This window comes from Tamandua tetradactyla, chromosome 2, assembly GCF_023851605.1.
Source record: "Tamandua tetradactyla isolate mTamTet1 chromosome 2, mTamTet1.pri, whole genome shotgun sequence".
NCBI classification, from domain to species: domain Eukaryota; kingdom Metazoa; phylum Chordata; class Mammalia; order Pilosa; family Myrmecophagidae; genus Tamandua; species Tamandua tetradactyla.
The window spans coordinates 31,960,237-31,986,924 of NC_135328.1; the positions used below are offsets into that span (position 1 = coordinate 31,960,237).

Genomic DNA, 26,688 nt, shown 5'->3' on the forward strand with positions numbered 1-26,688 from the left:
GCATCTCCAAACCTTTGTGTCTGCACTTCCTCCAAAATATTTCCCTGTGTCAGCTCTTTTAAGAGCTTCAATAAACTAATTGAGACCCACTGTAAATGGGCAGGGGTCACACCTCCATGGGATTAATCAAATAAAAGGATCACACCCATAGTTGAGTGTGTCACATCTCTGTGGAAACAACCTAAGCAAAGGATCCCAGTTTACAGTAGGTCTACACCCACAAGATTGGATTAGGATTAAAAGAACATGGCTTTCCTGGGGTACATAACAGTTTGAAACCAGCGCATGCTGCTCTGAACATCTGTGTGCAAATGTCTGTTTGTGTCCCTGCTTTCGGATCTTCTGGGTGTATACCAAGTAGTGGAATTGCTGGGTTATAGGACAACTCGATATTTAGTTTCCTGAGAAACCGCCAAACACTCTCCCACATTGGCTGTACCATATTACAGTCCCACCAGCAGTGAATAAGTACTCCTATTTCTCCACAGCCTCTCTAACATTTGTAGTTCTCTGTTTGTTTAATAGCAGCTATACTTAGAGGCGTGTGATGATGTCTCATTGTGGTTTTGATTTGCATTTCCTTAATAGCTAATGAAGCTGAACATCCTTTCATGTAGTTCTCAGCCATTTGTATTTCCCCTTTGGAAAAATGTCTTCTTATCTTTTTCCCAATTTGTAATTGGTCTGTTTGTCCTTTTATTGTTGAGTTGTAGGATTTCTTTATATATACTGGATATCAAACCCTTATCAGATATATGGTTACCATATATTCTCTCCTTGAACTGGCTTCCTCTTCACCTTTTTGACAAAGTCCTTTGAAGCACAGAAGTGTTTAATCTTGAGTTCTGATTTGTCTACTTTTTTCTTTTGTTGCTTGTACTTTGGGTTTAAGGTCTAGGAAGCTACTTCCTATCACTAGTTCTTGAAGATATTTCCCTATATTTTCTCCTAGGAGTTTTATAGTAGTGGATTTTTTATTTAGTCCACATTCAGTTAATTTTTGTATAGGGTGTAAGGTAGGGATCTTCGTTCATTCATTTGGGAAAGGATAGCCAGTTTTCCTAGCCTCATTTATTGAAGAGATTATTCAGTGGATTTGGGGACCTTATCAAAATTCATTTGACCATAGTTCTGAAGGTCTATTTTTGAACTCTCAATTCAATTCTGTTGATCGATGTATCTGTCTTTGTGCCAATACCATGCTGTTTTGACCACTGTGGTTTTTTTTTTTTTAATTTTTTTTATTAATCAAAAAAAAGAAAAGAAATTAACACAACATTTAGAAATCATTCCATTCTACACATGCACTCAGTAATTCTTAGTATCATCACATAGATGTATGATCATCATTTCTTAGTACATTTGCATCGATTTAGGAAAAGAACTAGCAAAACAACAGAAAAAGATATAGAATGTTGATATAGAGAAGAGAATTAAAATAATAATACTAATAAATATATATATATATATATAAAGGAAAAAGAAAAAAACAAAAACAAAAGATACAAACAAACAAAAAACTATATTTCAGGTGCAGCTTCATTCAGTGTTCCAACATAGTTACATTAGACTTAGGTATTATTGTGCTGTCCATTTTTGAGTTTTTGTATCTAGTCCTGTTGCACAGTCTGTATCCCTTCAGCTCCAATTACCCATTATCTTACCCTGTTTCTAACTCCTGCTGGTCTCTGTTACCAATGATATATTCCAAGCTGATTCTCGAATGTCGGTTCACATCAGTGGGACCTTACAGTATTTGTCCTTTAGTTTTTGGCTAGACTCACTCAGCATAATGTTCTCTAGGTCCATCCATATTATTACATGCTTCATAAGTTTAGTCTGTCTTAAAGCTGCATAATATTCCATCGTAGGTATACGCCACAGTTTGTTTAGCCACTCGTCTGTTGATGGACATTTTGGCTGTTTCCATCTCTTTGCAATTGTAGATAATGCTGCTATAAACACTGGTGTGCAAATGTCCATCTGTGTCTTTGCCCTTAAGTCCTTTGAGTAGATACCCAGCAGTGGTATTGCTGGGTCGTAATCCATTCTGCCATTCTATGTCTTTTGATTGGGAAATTCAGTCCATTAACTTTTAGTGTTATTACTTTTGGATAATATTTTCCTCTACCATTTTGGCTTTTGTATTATGTATATCATATCTGATTTTCCTTCTTTCTACACTTTACTCCATACCTCTCTCTTCTGTCTTTTCGTATCTGACTCTAGTGCTCCCTTTAGTATTTCTTGCAGAGCTGGTCTCTTGGTCACAAATTCTCTCAGTGACTTTTTGTCTATAAATGTTTTAATTTCTCCTTCATTTTTGAAGGACAATTTTGCTGGATATAGAAGTCTTGGTTGGCAGTTTTTCTCTTTTAGTAATTTAAATATATCATCCCACTGTCTTCTAGCTTCCATGGTTTCTGCTGAGAAATCTACACATAGTCTTATTGGGTTTCCCTTGTATGTGACAGATTGTTTTTCTCTTGCTGCTTTCAAGATCCTCTCTTTCTCTTTGACCTCTGACATTCTAACTAGTAAGTGTCTTGGAGAACGCCTATTTGGGTCTATTCTCTTTGGGGTGCGCTGCACTTCTTGGATCTGCAAATTTAGGTCTTTCATAAGAGTTGGGAAATTTTCATTGATAATTTCTTCCATTAGTTTTTCTCCTCCTTTTCCCTTCTCTTCTCCTTCTGGGACACCCACAACTCGTATATTTGTGCACTTCATATTGTCATTCAGTTCCCTGATCCCCTGCTCAAGTTTTCCATTCTTTTCCCTATAGTTTCTGTTTCTTTTTGGAATTCAGATGTTCCATCCTCCAGTTCACTAATTGTAGCTTCTGTCTCTTTAGATCTACCATTGTAGGTATCCATTGTTTTTTCCATTTTTTCTTCTTTGTCCTTCACTCCCATAAGTTCTGTGATTTGTTTTTTCAGATTTTCTATTTCTTCTTTTTGTTCAGCCCATGTCTTCTTCATGTCCTCCCTCAATTTATTGATTTGGTTTTTGAAGAGTTTTTCCATTTCTGTTTGTATATTCAGCATTAGTTGTCTCAGCTCCTGTATCTCATTTGAACTATTGGTTTGTTCCTTTGACTGGGCCGTATCTTCAATTTTCCGAGTGTCATCCATTATTTTCTGCTGGTGTCTGGGCATTTGATCAGATTTCCCTGGGTGTGGGACCCGGCTGGTTGAAAGGTTTCTCTGTGAAATCTCTGGGCTCTGTTTTTCTTTTCCTGCCCAGTAGGTGGCGCTTGGGGCGCTCATCTGTCTGCGGGGCCCACCAGTAAAAGATGCTGTGGCTCCTTTAACTTGCCAATCCGAATCTCGCAGTCGGCCCGGGAAACCACGCGTGGAGGGGGGGTCGCCGGCCGCCGCGGCTTGGGGGAGTGCCGGTCCAAATTGCCCAGCTGGCCCGAGACGCCAAGCGTGGCGGCAGGGCCCCGCTATCCAACGTTCCCAGTCAGACCGGGGAGCCACGTGCGTGGAGGGGACCCCAGTCGCCAGCCGCCCCGGCCGGGAAAACGCGCGCCCCTTGGGTATCTCACCGTAGCGGATTCTCCCTGCCCGTTCAGCCGTTCCAGAATGGGGTACGCTGTCTTATTGGTCTCTGTCGTGGCTCCGGGAGCTGTTTCATATTGTTTCTGTTTCTTTAGTTGCTTTTCTGGAGGAGGAACTAAGACCTGCGCGTCTTACTAAGCCGCCATCTTCTCCGGAACTCACCACTGTGGTTTTATAATAAGCTTTAAAGCCAGGAAGTGTCCTCCTACTTTGTTCTTTTTAGGATGCTTTTGACTGTTTGAGGCCTGTTGGAAGATTTTTGATTATTGATTCAATCTTTTTACCATTCATTTATTTGTTGAGATCTTCTATTTCTTCTTGAGTCAGTGTAGGTGGTATGTTTCTTAGAATTTGTTCATTTCATCTAGATTATCTAATTTATTGACCTACAGTTCATAGTTTCCTCTTATAGTCCTTTTTATTTCAGCGGTGTTGGTAGTAATGCCCCCCTTTTTATTTCTAATTTTCATTATTTGTAATATAAAAAAAGAGAGGAGTCCCCTTTTTTTTTTTTTTTATCTTTTCAAAGAACCAACTTTTGGTTGTATTGATTCTGTTGTTTGTTTGTTTTCTAATTTAAAAGTCTTTTATCCAGGAATTCTATTGTTTTTGTGTGTGTGTATGTGTTTCTGTGTGTCATTTCATTTATCTCTGCTCTAATCTTTATTTACTTCCTTTTGCTTGCTTTAGGTTTAGTTTGCTTTTATTTTCTAGTTCTTCCAGTTTTGAGGTTAGGTCTCTGATTTAAGTGTTTCCTCTTTTTCAGTGTAAACATTTATAGTTATAAATTTCCTTCTCAGCCCTTGCTGCATCCCCTAAGTTTGGCATGTTGTATTTTCATTTGCCTCAAGATATTTCCTAATTTTGGCTTTGATTTCCTTTTTAACCTGTCGGTTGTTTAAAAATCTGTTTTTTTATTTCCACATATTTGTGAATTTTTTATTTCTCCCTCTATTATTGATTACTAGCTACATTCTGTTGTAGTCAGGGAATATACATTTTATGATTTCTGCACTTTTTAATTTATTGAGACTTGTTTTGTGACCTAACATATGGCCTATCCTGGAGAAAGATACATGTGCACTTGAGAAGAATGTGTATTCTCTTTTTGTTTTGTTCTATATATGTCTGTTAGGTGTAGCAAGTTTAGAGTGTCATTCAGGTCTCATATTTCCTTATTAATCTTTTGATTAAATATTCTGTCCACTGTTGAGAGTGATGTATTAAGCTCTCCTAGTATTAATGTATTACTGTCAGTTTTTCCCTTCAAATCAAATTCAGTATTTGCTGCATACATTTTGAGACTTTGTTGGTAAGTACATATATATTTATAATTGTTACATCTTTTTGTTGAATTGTTCCATTGTCAGTATATAATGATCATCTCTGACCCTTATAACTTTTTTAGTGAATTGATATTTTCTTGTATTCTTTTTTTATAAAAACATTTTTATTGAGATTTCTTCATGCACCATACATTCCATCCAAAGTATGCAATCAGTGGCTCACAGTATCATCACGTAGTTTTGTATTCATCATGATGATCATTTTTAGAACATTTGCATCATGCCAGAAAAAATATATAAAGAAAAAAGACCATATATCTGATACCCCCTACCCCTACCTCTCGTTGATCACTGGTATTTCAATTTACCTGATTGTTTTTTACCTTTTATCCCCCCCATTATTATTTAATTTTTATCCTTATTTTTTTACTCATTTGTCCATATCCTGGATAAAAGGAGCATCACAAATGAAATTTTCATAATCATGTGCTTACATAATAAAAGCTATATAGTTATAGAGTTGTCTTCAAGAGTCCAGGTTACTGGAATACAGTTCAGCAGTTTCAGGTACTTCCCTCCAGTCACTCTAATACACCATAAATTAAAAAGGGATATTTATATAATGTGTAAAAATAACCTCCAGGAAAACCTCTCGACTCTGTTTGAAATCTCTCAGCCATTAAAGCTTTTATTTTTTTGCAATGGGCAGGCCCTGGGAATCGAACCTGGGTCGCCGGCATGGCAGGCAAGAATTCTGCCACTGAGCCATTGTTACACCACCCCACTGAAACTTTATTCTGTCACATTTCTCTCTTCCCCCTTTTGGTCAAGAAACCTTTCTGAATCCTATAATGTGGGTCCTGACTCATCCCCAGGATTCAGGTCCCATGTTTTCAGGGAGTTTTACACCCCTGGGAGTCATGTCCCACCCAGGGGTGGAGTCAGTGAGTTCACTTTCTGATTTGGCTTAGAGAGAAAAGCCACATCTGAGCAACAAAAGAGGTTCTCTAAGGGTGACTCTTAGGCATAATTATCAGTAAGCATAGCTTCTCCTTTGTGGAATAAGCTTCATAGGGGCAAGCCCCAAGATTGAGGCCTCAGCCTGTTGAATTGACTGTGCCCATTACTTGCGAGAATATCAGGAATTCCCCAGATAGGGAAGCTGAATATTTCCTCCTTTTTCCCCATCCCCCAAGGGGACTTTGCAAATACTTTTTTACTCTCTGCCCAAATTATTCTGGGATGTATCAGGGCATCACACTAACCTGTACAGACCCAAGAAGATCTCACTCCCTATTCAAGATTCCATGTAATTATGGCATTTGAGTAAACTGAACAGACAAGCTAAATTAGATAATGTGCTATCAAAAATATAAATTTTGCACCAAATAAACATCTCTTCTTTGGTCTCACAAAGAATTTAAAGTTTTAAATTATACGCCATATCATCCTTACTCTGTATTCTGATTTACCTTAGTCCTATCCATATTAGCTTCATTCATATCTCTAGTCAAAATCTGATCACTTCTTCAACTTTTTGAACAGTTCTTACAACCGTTTTTTTTCCTTCTTTTTATTTTGAAATACATTCAAACTTACAAGACAATTACAGAAATCATACAAACTATATACAAAGAATTCTAATATACCTTTCTTTACCTGCATGTGACCGCAATATCCAGATCTATTACCTTTTAACATTTTGTCACGTGTGCCATTTTCTTCCTCCTTCCCTCCTTTCCTTCCACCCATCCATTTTCTGAACATTTCAGTGTAGGTTGTATGTATATCAAGCTCCTTGAACACTTAATATTACCATGTACATTTCCTAAGAACAGGGATGTTCACTTATGTAAATGTAGTTATCAAGTTCAAGCAATTTAATACTGATGTAAAACTCAGTCTATATTCTATTGTTCTCATATGTCCAAATAATGTCCCTTTGAGTCTTTTCTTCTTCTTTGCCATCCAAGATCATGTATTACATTTATCATTGTCTCTTTAGTTGCTCTTTCTTCTTTTAAGTTGTGGGGATATATATACAGCATAAACTTTGCCATCTCAACCATTTCCAAGCATACCATTCACTGGGATTAATCACATTCACAATATTGAGGTACCCCCACCACCTGCCATTACTAAAAGTTTCCTATTTCCCCAAACAGAAACCTACCCCCATTATGTATTAATTTCCCATTCAGCTTGCCCCTTGCCCATGTCAGCCTGTACTCTAATTTCTGTCTCTGTGAGCTTGCGTATTCTTTGATATTTTCTTTGTAGTTTTCATAGGGCTTAAATTTAACATTGTAATTTTATAACAGTCTAGTTTACTGTGGTACACAGACTGTCCCTGTACTCCTCCATCCTCCCACCTTTATGTAGCTCTTGTCACAAATTACATGTTTATATATTATGAGTTTAAAACCACTGATTTATCATTACTTTTATGTATTTAGTTTTAGATCCTGTAGGAAGTAAAAAGTAGAGTTACAAACCAAAAATATGATAGTACTGACATTTATATTTACCTACATTGTTACCCTCACCAGACACTTATTTCTTCTTACAACTACTGTCCTTTCTTTCAATCTGCAGAATACTGTTTAGCATCTCTTGTAGGGCTGGTTAGTGTTGACCAACTCCCTCAACTTTTATTTATCTGGGAATGTCTTAATCTTTCTCTCATTTTTTGTGTCAGTTTTGCCAAATATAGAATTTTTCGTTGGCAGTTTTTTGCTTTCAACACTCTTCTCACTGCCTTCTTGCCTCCGTGGTTTCTGATGAGAAATTGGCCCTTCATCTTATTGATGTTTCCTTGTGTGTGACTTGTTGCTTTTCTCTTACAGCTTTCAGAATTCTCTCTTTATCTTTGGCATTCAACAGTTTCATTATAACATAGTGTGGTATTGGTCTATTTGGGTTTATCCCATTTGAAGTTCATTGAAAATTTGAAATATATATTCACATCTTTTGATAAATTCAGTATGTTTTCAGCCATTATTTCTTTGAATATTCTCTCAGCCCCTTTCTTTCTTCCCCTTCAGGGATGCCCACAATATACATATAGGTGTGACTGACAGTGTCGCATGGATTTCCTCAGGTTCTGTTCATTTTCTTCATTCAGCTCCTCAGGATGAAGACTTCAGTTGTCTTTTCTTCAGGTTCAGTGATTTTTTCTTCTGTCAGCTCCAAGCTGTTGCTCTAGCAAAAGTTTAATTTCTGTTATGGTAGTCTTCAGCTCTGTTTGGTTTTCATATTTTCCATGTCTCTATTGCTACTCTCTTTGTATTCCTCTATCATTTTCCTGACTTCTTTCAGTTCTTTGCTCTTATTTTTCTTTAGCTTTTTGAATATGTTTAGAGCCATTTAAAAAAGTCTTTGTTTCATATATCCATGATTGAGCTTCCTTGTAGATGTGAAAGGAATTGTTTTTGAACCCAACCCCTCTCTCTCTCTTTTTTTTTAAATATATTTTTATGAAAATATATAAACCATAACTACATACAACTACATACAAACATGAACATTCTTAACATATGAACATTCCATTCTTGGTATATAATCAGTGACTCACGATATCATCACAAAGTTGCATATTCATCATCATGATCATTTCTTAGAACATTTGCATCACTTCAGGAAAAGAAATAAAAAGAAAACAAAAAGCCTCATACATACCATATCCCTTACCCCTCCCTCTCATTGACTGCTAGTATTTCCATCTACCCAATATATTTTAACCTTTGTTCCCCCTATTTTTTTTTCTATATCCCTTACCACTCCCTTTCATAGATCACTAGTATTTTAGACTACTCAATTTATTTTAACATTTGTTCCCCCTATTATTTATTTATTTTTCATGGGCAGGCAATGGTAATTGAACCTGGGTCTCCAGCATGGCAGGCAAGAACTCTGCCTGCTGAACCACCATGGCCTGCCCTGTTTATTTATTTTTAATCCATATATTTTACTCATCTGTTCATACTATAGACAAAGGAGCATCAGACACAAGTTTTTCACAATCACACAGTCACATTGTGAAAGCTATATCATTATACAGTCATCTTCCAGAAACATGGCTACTGGAACAGAGCTTTTTCAGACGCTTCCCTCTAGCCTCTCTAAAATACCTTAAACTAAAAGGGGTATATCTACATAGTGCATAAGAATAACCTCCAGGATAAGCTCTCAACTCTGAAATCTCTCAGCCACTGAAACTTAATTTAGTCTCATTTCTCTCTTCCCCCTTTCGGTTGAGAAGGTTTTCTTAGTCTCTTGATGCTGAGTCCCAGTTCATTCTAGGATTTTTGTCCCACATTGCCAAGGAGATTTACACCCCTGGGAGCCGTGTACCACCAACCTCTCTCTCTTGTTCCCTTGCTTCCCTCTGAGTTCAGTGACCAGAACCAGTCTTCCAAGGCTAAGAGTGCTTATGTTTCTGGCATGTATTTGTGTCTTGCCAGTGATAACAATACCTGGTCACCAGTTTATTGTATTATTTTCAAAAATAGAGCCCAGCTCCTCTCTGGTGTTGGACAAGTGTCTATAAAACTATGAGAGGCAATATTGGTTTGGAAAACCTTACTGCATCCCCTAAATCTCTGGAAATGATCAATCTCCTCCATCAGACAACATGAGGAATCCTGTCCGGGCATCCTGGTGTCTACTTCCTTTTATATGTAGTACAGTATATTTTCCATCTGCCCATCTGGCTTGGTTGGATTCAGCCAAAGGAAATCCCTTGGTATCCTTTACATGTTCATTAGCTTGATAATAACAGCAATCACATAGCTATTATCTTTGCACCATGAATCAATCAGGGTGAGGGCCACCTCCAGCATGGGGTCGAGGGCCAGTGTGCTGTGGAAGAGGGGAATACAGTCCACCTCTTCAAAGAGGCTGTGGTGGGTGCCTGGGATACCCAGAGGGAGGTGCCCCTTACATGGCTTCTGCTTCTTGGCCACCAGGAGTCCGTTGACAGCACAATGGGGGTACTTGGCACCATGAAGCACCATCTTGTGGTAGGCCTGGGTGGTCAGCTTCACCCTGGGCATGCTGAGTCCAGGAGGTCTTAGGCCTGGATCCGCTGCCCGACCGCCAATGCCTCAGCGAAAAAGGGAGATGAAATGGTGACAATTCCTGGGTACGGCCTCCCAGCTGGCAGAACCCCCCCAGTCCCCATCCTGCTAGTTGTTTCGTCTCCTCAGAGACTGGTTCCTGCCTGTCGCAGCTATTTTTGACTTAATGTCTACTTTATCTGATATTAGTGTAGTTATCCCAACTCTCTTTTTGTTACTACTTGCGTGGTATATTTTTTTCCGTTCTTTTACTTTCAGTCTACTTGTATGTTTGAATTTAAGGTTAGTCTCTTGTAGGCAGCATATGGTTGGGTCATTTTTTTTTAATCCATTCTGCCACTTTGCCTTTCGACTGGACACTTTAATCCATTTATCCTTGAAGTCACTACTAATAGTACAGGACTTTCTTCTGCTGTTTTGCTATTTAGCCTTTAACAGAGGTGCCCCTCACTTCTGTTAATGCCTATTTTTATATTTACTTTTTGTTTGTACCATATTGAGTGCTTTCTCATTTCTATCCAGATATATTTTTCACCTGTTTTCCTTGTGGTTATCATGGGGTTATAATTTAACATTCTAAATATATAACAATATCTGGTTTGATGCCAACTTAACTTTAATAGCATACACATACTTTTTCTATAACCCCCAGTCCCCCCACCATTTTTCTTTTTTATACTTGCTACCTCTTATAACCTCATACATTGTATGACCAAAATCAGATTTATCATTAATTTTTATGCATTTTTATCTTAGCACTTACAGAAGTAAAAAATGGAACTTCTTAGTTTATATATTTATTTTATTTTAGCTACAATATACTACAATAATATATTATACTATATATACTACAATATACTACAGTAATAGTGGCATTTATAATTATCCAAATGGTAACCTTTACCACAGGTCTTGATTTCCTTATGCTACTTTGAACCACTGTCAAGTGTCCTTTTTCCTTCAGTCTGAAGAAGTCCCTTTAGCATTGTTTATAGGACAGATCGGGAGGTGATTGAACTCCCTCAGCTTTTGTTTATCTGAGAATGTCTTAATCTCTTCCTCAATTTTGAAAGAAGGTCTTGCCTGATATAAAATTCTTGACTGACAATTGTTTCCTCAGCATTTAAACTATTTCAATCCCTTGCTTTCTTGCCTCCACGTTGAGAAATCTGTCTTCTGTTGAGAAATCAGAACTTAATCTTATTGGGACTCCGTTGTATGTAACATGTTGGTTTTCTCTTGCTTTCCCCTTGTTTTTGGCTTTTAATAGTGTAATAAATAAATGACAGGATATACTTTTCTTCATGTTTATCCTGTTTGGTGTTCTCTGGCCTTCGTGGATGTTCATATTCGCACCTGTTGCTAAATTTGGAAAGTTCTCTGCCATTGTTTCTTTGACTATTCCTTCTGCCCCTTTCTTCTGTTTCTGGGGCATCTATAATGTGTACAGTGATGTGCTTGGTGGTGTCCCTGAGGTGTCTTAGGCTAGTTTTGCTTTTGTACTCTTATCTTCTCAGCCAGACTTGTTTCAAGTCTTTGAGTTGCTGAGTCTTTCTTCTGCCAACTCCAGTTTGCTCTTTTTTTTTTTGTAATTGTCCATAACTCTTTTTTTCTTAATTGTGAAATACAAAAAAAGTAATACGTTTCAAAACACACTGCAACAGTTAGTTATAGAACAGATTTCAGAGTTTGGTATGGGTTATAGTTCCATAATTTTAGGTTTTCCTTCTAGCTGCTCCATGACACTGGAAACTAAAAAAAATATCAATATAATGATTCAGCAGTCATACTTCTTTGTTAAATCCTATCTCCCCTGTTAATAACTACACTTTCTCCTTTGATCTTTCTCCCTATCTTTAGGGGCATTTGTGCTATGCCCATTCTAATTTTTTCATATTGAAAGGGGCTGTCGATAATATGAGATGGGGGAATGGTACTAGTTGATGTTCTTGGAGATTCTGGCCCCTCTGGGTTTCAGTACTTATCTGGCCTAGGAAACCATCTGGCAGTTGTAGGTTTCTGGAAGTATTTGTAGTGCATAAGACTTTTATAGAATCTCATAGAGGTGTTCTTTAGGGTTGGCAGGAATGGTATTGGTTGGGGTTTGGCAAACCATGGTAAATAGCAGCTGTATCTAGCTGAAGCTTGATTAAGAGTAGCCTTGAGAATAGTCTCTCGACTCTATTTGAACTCTCCTAGTCACTGATACCTTATTTTGTTACAATTCTTTTCCCACTTTTGGCCAAGAAGGTATTATTGATCCCAGAGTTCCAGGGCCAGGTTCATCCCAGGGATTCATATCCCACATTGCCAAGGAGACTTTCACCCCTGGATGTCATGTCCCATGTATTGGGGAGGGTAATGATTTTACTTGAAGAATTGGGCTTGAAGAGAGGCCACATCTGAGCAATGAAAGAGGTCCTCTGGAAATAACTCTTAGGCATAACTATAGGTAGTCTAAACTTCTCCCCTATATAGTCTTCACAAGAGTGAGCCTCACAATAAAGGGAGGCCTATTGATTTGGGAGTCCCTAATGTTTGAAACAGTATCAGGCGTTTCCTCGGTGGTAAAGCTTAATAGTTCCATATTTTTTCTCCCATCCCTCAAGGGACTTCAATCTGCTCTTTTTTTTGGGGGGGGGGGGTGCGGGGGGTGCATGGTCCTGGAATCAAACCCAGGTCCTCTGCATGGAAGACAAGTATTCTACCACTGAACCATCCATGCACCTTGCTATTTTTTATAATATATATTTTTATTGAGAAATATCCACACGTGTACAGTCCAACCATATTAAACAATCAGTGAGTTACAATATCATCACATAATTGTGTATTCTTCACCATGATCATTTTTAGAACTTTTATATCACTCCAGAAAAAGAAAAAGAAAAACTCATAATATCATACCCCTTCCCCCTCCCTCTCATTGACCCACAGTATTTTAATCTACCCATTTTTTACCCTTTATCTCCTCCTATTATTTATTTATTTTTATCCTCATTATTATATTTTACTTATCTGTCCTTACCCTGGATAAAAGGAGCATAAGACACAAGGTTTTCATAATCACACAGTCACTTTGTAAAAGCTATGTAGTTATACAGTTGTCTTCAAGAATCAAGGCTACACCTGCTTAAAATTAGGCCCGAGAATCACCCCCACAGAACCTCTTTTGTTGCTTAGATGTGGCCTCTTTCTCTAAGCCAACTTAGCACGTGAATTCACTGCCCTGCCTCCTACGTGAAACATGACTCCCAGGGGTGTAAATCTCCCTGACAACATAGGACAGAAAGCCTGGGATAAGCCAGGACCCAACATCAAGAGATTGAGAAAGCCTTCTTGACAAAAAGGGTGGAGAGAAAATGAGACAAAATAAAGTTTCAGTGGCTGAAACTACTCTAGTAGTTATTTAGTTTCTTTAAACTTTTTTTATCTCTTTACTAAGAAGACCTTGTTGATCATTCCTTGTTTTCTTTTTTATTATTGTACAGCATTTTTTTCTTATGACCTTGTGTATATACTCCATTTGTATTTTATCTTTGTGTTTTTTTCAAATTTTTGATTTTAGGGATTTTTTTAATCTAATATTAATATAACTGCCTGTAGTTTTTTAACTGGTTCTTTTTTTTTTTTTGGTTGTAAAATATAACATATGCATACAAAGAAAAGAAAGGAAAAAATAATAATTTTCAAAGCACACTTCAGCCAAGCAGTTACAGAACAGTTCCCAGAGTTCGTCATGGGCTACCATGCCTTCTTCTCTGATTTTTCCTTCTAGCTGCTCCAAAACAGTGGTGGTTTTATCCAAGTCATAATAACAGAATCATACAGTGTCTGTCCTCTTGTGTCAGACTTACTTCACTCAGCATTATGACCTCAGAGTTCATCCGTGTTATATGTTTCAGGATATCATTTTGTCTAAATGCTGCATAATATTCCATGATATGTATATACCATGTTTTGTTTATCTACTTGTCTGTTAATGGGTACCTAAATTGTTTCCATCTCTTGGCAATTGTAAATAGTGCCACTATGCTTATAATGTGCAAATGTCTGTTCATATCACTGCTTTCAGCTCTTCTGGGTACATACTGAGTATTGGTATTGCTGGGTCATAGGGTAACTCAATATTTAGTTTTCTGAGGAATCGCCAAACTGACTTCCACAGCAGCTGAACCATTTTACATTCTCACCAACAGTGAATAAGTATTCCAATTTCTCTGCATTCTCTCCAACATTTATAGTTTCCTGTTTGTTTAATAGCAGCCCTTCTTTAGGTGTGAGGTAATATCTCATTGTCGTCTTAATTTGCATTTCCCTTATAGCCAATGAAGATAAGCAGCTCTTCATGTGCTTTTCAGCCATCTGTATTTGCTCTTCAGAAAAGTACCTATTTATTTCCTCTGCCTATTTTATAATTGGGTTGTTTGTTCTTTTGTTGTTGAACTGTATTATTTCTTTATGTATGCAGGATATCAAACCTTTATCTGATATGTGGTTTCCAAATATTTTCTCCCTTTGAGTTAGCTGCCTTTTCACCTTTTTAACAAAGTTCTTTGAGGCACAGAAGCTCTTGATTTTACGGAGTTCCTGTTTGTCTACTTTTTCTTTCACAGCTTGTGTTCTTGGCGTAAAGCTTAAGAAGCTACCTCCTATTACTAGATCTTGAAGATGTTTCCCTATATTTTTTTCTAGAAGTTTTATGGTATTGGCTCTTGCATGTAGGTCTTTGATCCATTTTGAATTACTTTTTGTATAGGGTGTAAAATAGGAGTCTTCTTTCATTCTTTTGGCTATTGAAATCTAGTTCTCCCATGCCCATTTATTGAAAAGACTATTCTGTCTCAATTCAGTTGATTTGGAGGCCTTATCAAAGATCAAATGTCCATAAATTTGGTGTTCAATCTCTGCACTTGTGATTGTATTCCACTGGTCGGTCTGTCTTTGAGCCAGCACCCATTCTGTTTTGACCACTCTGGTTTTATAGTAAGCTTTAAAAAGTCAGGAAGTGATAGGCCTCCCAGTTTGCTTTTCTTTTTTAGAATATCTTTAGCTATTTGAGGTCTCTTTCTCTTTTATATAAATTTGATAACCAGTTTTTCTAAGTCTTCAAAGTGGGTTGTTGGGATTTTTATTGGTATTGCATTGAATCTGTAGATCAGTTTGGGTAGAATTGACATCTTGATGAGATTCAACCTTCCTATCCATGAGCATAGTATATCTTTTCCATCTATTTATGTCATTTTTTGGTTTCTTTTTAGCAATTTTTTGGTAATTTTCTGTGTATAAGTCCTTGACATCCCTGGTTAGGCTTATTCCTATATACCTAATTCTTTTGGCCACTATTCTGAATGGAATTTTTTCCTTAGTTGTCACCTCAGATAGAACATTGCTTCTGTATAGAAACATTACTGATTTTTGTATATTAATCTTGTATCCTACCACTTTGCTGAATTTGTTTATTAGCTCAAGCAGTTTTGCTGTAGGTTTATCAGTGTTTTCTAAGTATAGGATCATGTCATTGGCAAATAATGAAAGTTTTACTTCTTCCTTTCCTATTTGGATGCCTTTTATATCTTTCTCCTGTCTGATTGCTCCAGCTAGTACTTCTAATACAATGTTGAATAATAGTGGTGACAGTGGGCATCTTTGTCTCATCTCTGATCTCAAGGGGATTATTCCTTGTTTTCTTGATATCCTTTAGTTCTTTCTCTGTCTTTTCCTTCATCTCCTTGAACATTTTTAAGATCATTTTTTGAAAGGCTCTGTTCGCTGTGCCCACATTCTTGTCTTCTTTGTTTTTGTTTTGTGGATTTTTGTCCTCTTCCTTTGGATGGACCATCATTTTCTGCTTCTTTGTTTTTCTTGTACTCTTTTGTTGTCCACTGTACATTTTAATGTTTTAAAATGTTAACTCTGGAAGTTATTCCCTTAGATGTCTGTTTCTTGATTTGTAACGACTGAGTGATTAGAGATAGAGGTTTTCTTTAGCATCAGCCCTTCTATCAGGAAGTTCTGCTCAAGATTAATACCGTGTGCAGGGTTCTTCTGGGCCTCTGTGTTGTCCTGGTCTTTTGCTCGCTAGTTGTTAGGAGTCCCTGTTTACAAGATTTTGATTGTCCCTTCTGTTTCCCAGGAGACAGATCTCCTTCTCCTGGGTGTTTGATGCTAGCAAGTTTTTGTCCCAGACTGTCCACCTGTATAGTTTCTTATACTCCTTTTGTTGTCTCAAGCTGCTTTTGCCTATAATGCAACTTCTGGGAGGAGGGTCATCTCGGAGAGTACTTGCTCAAGTCAGTCTCTCCCATCCAAACCAGGAAGGGGGTGCAGACCAACTGCAAAATACCCTTGGAAAGAAATCAGGAAAGGTGCTGAAAATTTCCCTGATGGCTCCCCAAAGCCGAGCTTTCTTGACCTGCCTGACAAATGCAGCTCTTCAGCTAACTCCTCCAGCTCTGAGGGAGAGCACCATCTTTAAGTCTCCACTACCTCTGTCCCCGTGTCCCTGTGTGATCAGTGATCAGCCATGCCCACCCCTGTTCTTGGGGAATAGGACTTTTGTGTCCCTCTCTGTTACCAGCGAGCTAGCCAAGGATGGCAGCCTGTTGCAAGAATGGGGAATGGGTGCCGGTATCCAACATGTGGAGACACTGTTCTTTATGTAATTTATAAGCCTTTTCCTCCCACTCTTCCCTGGAAGCTGTACAGTGTTCTCCTGGCCTCTGTAGTTTCACAATAGTTGTTTCAGACAGTTCCTGCCTGTTTAATAAATTTTTTGGTAGAAGCATTGAATCCTGGAGCTCCTTGCTCTGCCATCCTTTTCAGCTTACTTTCAGAAGGGCCACGTAGCTCAGATGAAAGGATCAGGGAAGTAGGTAAAATAATATTAGCAATTGAGATAAGACCTGAAGGGAATATTGAACTTATCAAGGACAACTAGGCAAGGCATTCCTGGCAGACAGACCAAGACCTGCAAAGGCTGCAGTATGGGAAAATACTATGCATTTGGTGCAACTGTAAGGAATTTGATGTGATGAATGTATTATAGGTTGTGGCCTTGTTATATTCCACTAAATTTGAGCAAGTACAAGTAGTCCAAAACTGGATTGTTGGGCGTGGTGAAAGACAGATGAGTTGAACCTTAGGTCTTGTTCACTAAGCTTTGGAGCTTGAATTTTAATCTAAATTTGATGGTGAGCCATGAAAGAATTATAAAAGTAGGAGAGTAGTAAGTTGAGGGAAAATAAGAGCAGTGAAGTGATAAGGTTGGAGCTGAGGTTTAGGAAATGTAATCTGGCAGCTGAATATAGAATGACTTGTAAGACTGTGGAGAAAGGAGGCAGGAGAACTAACTAGAATACTGCATTATTTATTAGTGAGGCAGTGAAAATGGAGAAATGAAAATGGATTTGAGAAGGTGCCCAGGCTCTTGGCTATTTGAGAAGTCTCTATTAAAAACAAAATAAAACAAAAAAAAAAACAATGTGTGCTCTCTTTCTAGACTGTGTTGAATGGCTCTCTCTTTATGCTTGCTGGAACCAGAAGCAATTTTGCTTTTCAAGGAAAAGAAAATTTATTACACTGAGTAGAATGGGTACAGCATAACATATATTATCTGTAATCAAAACAGTATCCTGGCCTGCTGCTTATCCTCTCTGGATGTTCCTTCTGTACACTGACTACACTACCCCTCCTGGGTCTGAGTGTTCACTCCAGGACCACAGTCAGAGATGAGATCAGAGGACAGCCCTGTCCATTCCAGGCACCCAAGCACATCCCCTCCAGGAATATCTCCCCCCCCCCCTCATTTTTTTTTTTCTCCCCAAAATCCATATCGTAGTTCCTACTGAAATGAAGGTTGGGAGGGGAAGAGGGATTAGGGTTGCTATTCAAAAGCCTGCTGGCTCTTACCCCTTGACTGCTCTCAGCAAGTGTAGGAAAAGCAGGAAGGTACGCTTTTGAATGAATTTCAGATGGGCTGTGGTGGGGAGTCTGGGATGGTGGTAGAGAGGAAGATATCACAGAGCTGCTGTCGTCCTCTGTTATCTGTACAAATAGACATGGGAACTCATGTAGCCAGGGAGAGCAAGAAGACCAACAAGCAACTGACTCCTTCCCTTTCTCTGATGTTAAAAACCAAAACTATTGTTTCTCTGTGTTTGATGTGGGCTGGCAGATCAAACACAGAGGTCCGTGTTTCATAAGCTCTTAAATACCTCCCCGATTATTCTGTTAAAAGATTTATGTTTTAGGGTAACTTTAATGAGTCTTCTGTTTCAAAGTGTGTCTGCTTTCATTACAAATACAGCTTATTTTCTTTCCTGCAAATCTTCGGTGAATTTTATTTGATTGATCCTTTTGTTAAACCGTTTTTCTCATCAGTTTTATAACCTGTTGGATCAGCCTCTTTGCATTGCAAAATCTTGATGGAGGATAACTCTGAAGCTTAGTTCCTGATTTTATTTGGAGTGCCTTTTTGTTTATTTTGTTGCCTTTTTAGGATCTTCCCTAGAAGTATTTTCAAAGTAACAATAGGTTGTTTGGAGAACCATACTCTATGTACACACACACACACACACACACACACGACATGCATGCATTTACATGATATGTTATTAGGCTTCGAGTTTCAGATTTTGAATATTCTCATGTCATCCGTGTAATCTACATGAATCCATATCTGTCCCCCACAAACTATAGAAATTTTCTGTAACTATTTCAGTATAGTCTACATTGACACTAGGTATGTATATGTATGTCTATAGGCTCAATATAGAGTGTAATGAAATATTTACAGAAAAATTCTGCAGTTTGTGAGGGAGAGATATGTATTCATGTCAACTACATGAGTGGCACGAGTGTTCTCATCTGTAAAATGAGACTAATACTAGAACGTACTCACAGCATTGTAAGAACTCCGATAATGTTATATAAAGTGCTCAGCAGCACACCAGCACAGAGTGCACATAATAAATGCTACCTGCTATTTCTTACTCATGAGTTGTCAAAGTTCAGACCAAAGCTTTTAAATTATTGGTTAAGTAAAAAACAATTATTCCTACCAAAGGAACTTCTTTATAAAGTAGAAAAGTATCTTCTTACTCAGTCTTTTTAGGAAACTCTCCAAGTTAACTGAGTATTCTTTGAAATAAGGATGTACACTAGAATGTAGACTCCGTGGAGGTAGAGCTTTTTTGTCTTTTGTTTACTGCTTTGTCCTCCACACCTGAAATATGCCTGACTTAAACTAAGTCATCAATAACTATTTGTTAAATGAATGAAAAAGGGACAGTAGCTTTTAAAAGCTATAAATTTTTCATCTTGTAGACCAGAGTATGTAAAAGATTTCAGTGTGTAAGGTTTTAAAATGATTGTTTAACAGTAGTATGGAGAGATGTCTTAGCAAAATTACTGAAACTCTGAAACCTAAAGTATGTGTAAATTATGTTTCATTGCTTTAAGTATAAGCTAAGATATGTAAATTGAGATAAACTACTATTCACAATTTTGACAATATTTAAGAAGTTACATACTATTAATATTAGAGTTTCTAGTTACTCCACGTGAAAAGCATAGAATTTAAAAATTATGTGCACTCAAAGCAATAAAAATTATATGTACATATTAACAATAATTATCTTTGAGTAGGGAGAATCTAAATAATTTTAGAATTTTTTCTTTTGCCTCTCTTTATATTCTCAAATTTCTTATAAAAAGTATTATCTGGATTTAAAGAGGATCCCTAAAATTTCAGCCAATGTTTATTGAGTGCATATGGGGCATTTGTCATTGTTTTAGGCACTGGGGATACAATGATGCACAAGAAAAACAAAGTCTGTATTTTCCTGGACCATATATTCCAATAGAGTAAGATGAGAGTCAATAAATTTAGGAAAGGGAACTCCATATTTTTCAGACAGGAAACAGGTACAAAGATGTTAAAGTGGCTTGCCAAAAGTGATGGCACAACTGATTGTGTACTTTGGATGGATTATATGATATGTGAATGTATCTTAATAAAGTTGCATTAAAAAAGAAAAGAGCAAAGTGATAGCACAGTTGGTTTAAAAATCTTGCTCTCCTGATCTTTATTTCACTCACTGATCTTTCTGTTATACTTTACTGACTTTCTTGACTCTCAAGAATGGCATATGAATTCTTAAAAATTCTAAATCAGAAGTCTCATTCAGTTTTGCTGTGGTTCTAGTGTACATGTTCTGTATAAGGCTATGTTGTATAGAGAAGGATATGTTCTATTTGAAGAACATTCAGTATATCCTTTATGTTCCCCAGACTTTGTTTTCTTCACCTGAGAAACGGAGATTAGCCTTGATAACTGGAAAGGGCCCTGCTTGCTTGTTACTTCCATAGCCCTATTAATTCATTTGGAGTTGTGTGTTTATTTGTGTTTTCTTTACAGCCATACACACTGCTGCTATGGGTATGCTTGGAGGAGCTGGTATTGAAAGCCAATGCAGAAAAGTTGATATCATTGCAGATGCTGCATATTCCATTTTCAAAAAGCCAAAAAGTTTTAGTGGCAACTTTGTAATTGATGAAAATATCTTAAAAGAAGAAGGAATAAAAAATTTTGACATCTATGCAGTTAAACCAGGTAATTCTTGTATTTTATAAAAGTAGTAATGTGTTTTTTCCAAATTTTCTGCAATGAACACACATCTGTCTTGTGTGTATGTTTGTGTGATCAGAAAATTAGTATGTTTTTTAAAAAGTTATCCCCCAATGAAGAGAAAATCATACTAACACATCTTAAAAAGGAGAAAAAGGAAAAATATGAGTGAATCGAGGGCTTTTTTGTTTTTTGTTTGTTCGTTTGTTTGTTTCATGAAGCTTCTTTTGTTTTTTTTTATAAAGTTACTTTTATTTTTTTTTTACATGGGCAGGCACTGGGAATCGAACCCCGGTCTCTAACATGGCAGGGTGAGGACTCTGCTTGCAGAGCCACTGTGGCCCCAACTGAGGGCTTTTGAAGTGACATATGTAAGCGGTCACATCAGCTACTAGCCATTTCCAGGTCTGCAAACCAAAAATGAAAATTAGTTTGGTCTTCAAATCACAGAGTAAGGATTTTATTCAAGGATATGGTAATGATGTTGTGGTACAGGGATTTGAAGGAAAAAAAAGACTTTTAAGATTACAAACTATTAACAAATGTTTGTCTCTTAAGTAGTCTCCTAGAGAAACTTAATGACTGATGGTGTAGGTGAGTGAGCAGGGCCTGTCTTAGGTACAGTGGTGTGAATTGAGAGGTTCCCAGAACCCTCCTTTTACAGAAATACCTCCTCCTTTCTGAGACTGCATATGATGATGATGATATGATTTTTAACTTTATGTGTAAATACAGCATGTATATTAAATAATAGATAATATTACTGCAAATGGGAGTTACATTTGTATAAAAGAATTATTAAAATATTATTCATTAGACTAAATTTCTGAATGACAAACCACATGTTTATATTTGTATCATCCCTGGCAATGTCTTCAGTCTGAACTGAATTAAATAGTTCTTTATAGCTTTACAAAGCACTTTTAGTTATAGTCTCTGTTTAATCTTAGCAATCCTGTGAGGAAAGCAGTATTGTATAGTGATTGAGAACATGGGTTTGGGAGAAGGCAACCCAAATTCAGATTCAGGTTCTGCTGCTTATTAGCTTTGTGTAGCTTTGGGCATGTTAGTCACTTTCTCTTACCTCACTTTCCTTCTGGGTAAAATTAGAGGAATGATACCTTCCACACAGGATTTTTGTTAGAACTAAAATGCCAAAATGTTTATATATTCTCGACATAGTGATTGACACTATTTTTAAAATGGGTATTCTAATCTTAATATGTTGTAGGCATCCTGTTAACCTTATTATTTCGGGGTTCATTTTTCAGGCCAACCTTTGTTACCAGATTTCTTCTTAGATGAACTTCCAGAGACAGTTGGCAAGAAAATGGAATCATACAGTAAGATCTAGACCATATTTTATACAGAAAAATAGAGATACTAACTTGTATATTACTTCTATATAGAATTGGTCCTAAAATGGCAATTTTTCTGCCCTTTGCTTTATTAAAGTTGTTTTTTTGGTATTTTATTATGATAAGATAACATAAAACTTGCCATTTTAACCATTTTTAAGTGTACAGTTCAGTGACATCAATTACGTATATAGTGTTGTGGTACCGTCATGACTATTCTTCATAGCTTTTTCATCACCCCAAATAGAAACTTCTGTATTCATTAAACTCTCCCCTCTCTGCCTCCCCGCCACCTCTGATTTACTTTCCATCTTCTATGAACTTGCCTATTCCATGTATTTCGTATAAGTGGAATCATAAAATATTTGTGTGTGGCTTATTTCACTTAGCATAATGTTTTTCAAGGTTAATTCTCTATTCCTTTTACAAATTCATAGAATCTTTCTGCAGGCATCTTAGTGTCAAACCTTATTCCTGGCTTAATCTTTTCTTTTTCTTTGTCTAAACTTTTTAAGATAGTTATAAGAAATTCTTAGTTAATAAAAAAGGCAACTTTTTTTTGTATTATAGAAAATATGAAAAATATAGAAGAGAAACAATTACTCAGAGTACATGCAGAGATAGCTCTTTTAAAAAGTTGCTCTTTGATTCATTTGCTCCATGAGTATATCAGAGTATTAAAACCAGAAATAACAAGCTTGGCAGTCTTTTTCCCAAAAGGCTCTCACAGAATAATGGAAATTACTTGGAGAATTTATTAAAATCCAGAAGCATCTCCTCAAGTCCCGTAAGTCCAAATCCTTGATTTTTGCCAAAATCCTAAGATTGGATTTAGTTTTTAGGAGATGATAACATGAGCTGAGCTTATTTAAATTCCAAATAAAAAAAAACACAGGACCACTTATTGAGCACATATATTCAATTTGTTTATTCAACAAATGTTTATTGGGTACCTCCTGTATGCTAAACACCCTGCTGAGTACTTTGCATACACCATCTCATTTAATCTTTATGATCCTACTTTCTGATATTCTTTTTTTTTTGTGGTTGTTGCATGGGCAGGCACCGGGAATCAAACCCGGGTCTCCGGCATGGCAGGCCAAAACTCTGCCACGGAGCTACTGTGGCCCGCCCTCCTGTGTTCATTTTACAGCTGAAATCACATAGCTGGCAGGAGGCAGAGCTAGGATTTGAATTATCTCAATTTTTCTGATTCCAAAGTCCATGTTCTTAACCAGTAAATTTAATTTCCAGGAAGAAGTTGCTTTTCTAAGATCTGAATACTGAAAGTCCTTTAAATTTGCATTCTTTCATCCAATAATCCAGTTTATTAATTTGTAATGAAAAGTTGCCATCTCATGAGTAAACTACTTGTAGTTGCTGAGAGCAGCATATTCTCCCTTTCAGGCATAATTGCCTAGGGGACAGAGTCTGTAGTCAGGTTATTTGTGACCATGGAATCAGAACAAGCGAGGTTAGATGGGTAAAATATAACCAAATGTTTACTGGCATTAAATCTTGATAGGGATGATTTTGTCTATAGGATCAGAGTATGTCAAGTCCATTGACTACAATGTCTATTTCCATCTCCACATGAGGAATTCTCACACTGTTGAGGTCAGAATACTCAAATTCCTTTGGCTAAAGTTTCTTTTCCCCCACACAAAACTAGAGAGAGCATTGTAGTTCTGTAGTTCTCTTTTTACCTGTTCTTTCTTTTCAGTCCATGGCAATTTTCTTTGATATTTTCTACTTGATGTTTTCTGTAGCTACATTAATATTTCATATAGGTAATAGTCCAGTTTATCTATCCCAGTGGCCTGGGATCTAAGTTATGTCTTTAACGCAAGTTTTCATGTCCATGTCCAGAGCCACTGTTTGTTGATTTCGGTTTACCTCTCAGTGGTCCCTGTGTGTCCCTCACTTCCTAAGGGGTAGAGGTTTGACTTTCAATTACACTCACTATTTATAATAACCTCTGTTAACATTTGATTGTATAGTTTCTGATATTTATGCTGTGTATATTTGTTCTATATAAAATATGTCATTTTATACTATACTGTAAAACTGTAATTTTAAGTTAATGTTTTTCTCAATAAAAGCAATACATGTTTACTGTAGATAATTTGAAAAATTAAAAGGAAAAAAAGGAAAAAATAGCTCTGAATCCCACTAAGAGAGATATGCCATTAACATTTCTTCTCTAATTTTTTTTGAGGCTGTGATTGAATTTACAGGGTAACACTTGCATAATTATAGCACAATATCACAACCCATTTAGCACTAAAAAAAAGGTTTTTATGTATTTTTAAACAGTTGTATTTACATACCATACAGTCCATCCTAAGTGTACAGTCAGCAGCTTTTGGTATAATCACATAGTTATGCATCACCACCAAAGTCAGTATGAGAACATTCTCTTTTATTCCGGGAAAAAAAGCCCATTTCTCTTATATCCCCCTGTTATTGACATTTAGCTCTGGTATAGTACCCATTACAAATAATGAAAGAATATTGCAATGTTACTGTTAACTACAGAACTTAGTTTGGATTAATTGCACTTTTTCTCATATACCCACCTTATTATTAATGCCTTGTAATAGTGACGTATGTTTGTTCTAGTTCATGTAAGAACTTCCTTTTATTTGTGCAATTAACCACCATCATTGTCCACTCAAGTGTCACTAAGTTGTTCAGTCCCAGTTTTTATCCTGCTTACTCACACTACTCTAGCCTTCCTTTTTCAACCATACTCACACTCAGCTTTGTTACTTACACTTACAGTATTATGCTATCATCACACAGTATTGTACTATCCATTTCTGAACCTATTAGCCTTTTGATGTATTGCCTTATAGTAATTTTGATACTTTAAAAGTTATTTAAGGACAGTAAGGTGGTGGCTCAGTGGCAGAATTCTTCCCTGTCATGCTGGAGACCCAAGTTCAATTCCCAGTGCCTCCCCATGCCAAAAAAAAGAAAAAAGTTATTTAAAATCCTAATTTATGTACTAATTGTTCAGCAAAGTAATAAGACTATTTATAAAACTGACTGAAAGGTTAATGGTGTGGAGCTTAGTGGGAGATGAGTTGAATCACTGGGTGTCTTGTTAGTCTTTCTCTAAAACAAAACAAAAAAATAAAAATCTCAGATTATTCAATGAATTTTAAGATATTGATTCAAAATTAATTAGAAATGAAAATGGCCATTATGTTACTCTCTGCAATTTTTGTGGAAGGAAGATAATTTTCCTATTATGGTATCTTACCCTTGTAAATAGTTTGGCTGTTGTCACTCAGCATTAGAATAGAAGAGCAACTATTACTATTTTAGTTTATCATCAAACATCTATAACAGTCGGGAGAAGGATATCTCTGAAGGAATGCGTGAGGTGGAAGAAAGAACTGAATAGAACAGTGCTGAGTCAGCACCACCTGAGAAAATATAATTTCCTGGAATTTTCAGTTTGGGGTCCACACTGATGAACGAAAACCAGTCCCTTAATAACACGAATATCTCATATTCTTGAGTTTTAAATTTTATTCCATTCTTTGCTGACTAGAATATGTCTTCAAGTCAACTTTTCAGGAAGAATACATTTGACATATACATATTTGTTGTTTTAATTGCTCTGTTTCAGTTGCTCTGGATTGTCCTCAAAAATACTTGCTCTTAGCTAGTTATCACCATCTCTCATTATTTCTATCTTCTTGGTCTTTTCTTCTGTATTCAGGGCTACTTTCTCAAGACTGTCTTCTATATTACTGATTAGATTTTTTAGTTTCAATTCTCTTCCATCTTGCTTCTAATGTTTATTTTAATTTTGCTGTTGTACATTTTGTTTCTCATGTTACCCATTTTCTTTTTCATTTATTTCCATTGTTTACTAGAGGTAAAAATTTACCTGGGGCCATTCATTCAAGCTACATTCTCCAGTTCAGCATTACTGATTACACAGTTAGTGGTTGATTTCCATTTTTTTGATTCAATTGTCTTGTTCCTCATTTGATTTTAGAACTCAGAGGGGATGAGGAGATAGTGACTACCACCCCTAAAACTCTAATAGTTTTGTTTAAGTCTGTTTGTTAGTAATTATAGTTTAGTAGTTTTGTTTTTTTTTTTTAAACCCAGCCTGAGAGTCAGCCATTTAACTTGGAGAGAGTATAAACTATTTACATTTATAATCATCATTGATAGTTTGGCTGTTATTTGTCAACATGATTATGCTTTCCAATTCCACATAATGTATTTAAGGTCATTTTGGCCAAATACAAGGTCTAATTGGTAGCAAGTCTGTCTCACTAATTTTATGTATGGCCCTACACTTGCCAAGGCCTTAAGACCATTTGTATAAATGTTATATTTTACAGGTTCTGTTCCAGAATTTAAAGAAGAGAAGCAGCAGCCACAACCAAAATCACATTCTGGACCTGTGGAAGAAACATTTAGAATTGTTAAAGAATCTCTCAGTGATGACATTGTCAAAGCCACTCAAGCAGTTTATCAGTTTGAACTCTCAGGTAAGGATTACTTCTGGTAATCTGGTGCATTTATGAAACAAGGTAGGATGTTATCTTTGAAAGAAAATCAGCCTTCAGTAGGATGATTCAACTTCAGCTGGATGGTTGGCTTGCCCTACAGGATAGATATTCAAGAATAGCAAAGAACTATTGATTTGCTTTTGTTTTGGTTTATGTGTGTGTTTCAAGTTACCATCGATGCTATGGGACACGTAAAATAAAATTTCATTATAGACATCTCTGGTGTTGTATG

The 26,688-nt window shown here is 36.7% G+C and overlaps 1 protein-coding gene across 1 annotated transcript in view; it reads left to right on the plus strand.

Annotated features, from left to right (window-relative positions):
* The window catches only part of HSDL2 (hydroxysteroid dehydrogenase like 2), a 90,558-nt gene that overhangs the window by 47,008 nt on the left and 16,862 nt on the right, over positions 1 to 26,688 (plus strand). Inside the window, exons 7-9 of the mRNA XM_077142100.1 lie at positions 20,348 to 20,542; positions 21,829 to 21,900; positions 26,286 to 26,435. Of these exons, the coding sequence (XP_076998215.1) occupies positions 20,348 to 20,542; positions 21,829 to 21,900; positions 26,286 to 26,435 (417 nt within the window). The remainder of the gene's footprint in view (positions 1 to 20,347; positions 20,543 to 21,828; positions 21,901 to 26,285; positions 26,436 to 26,688) is intronic.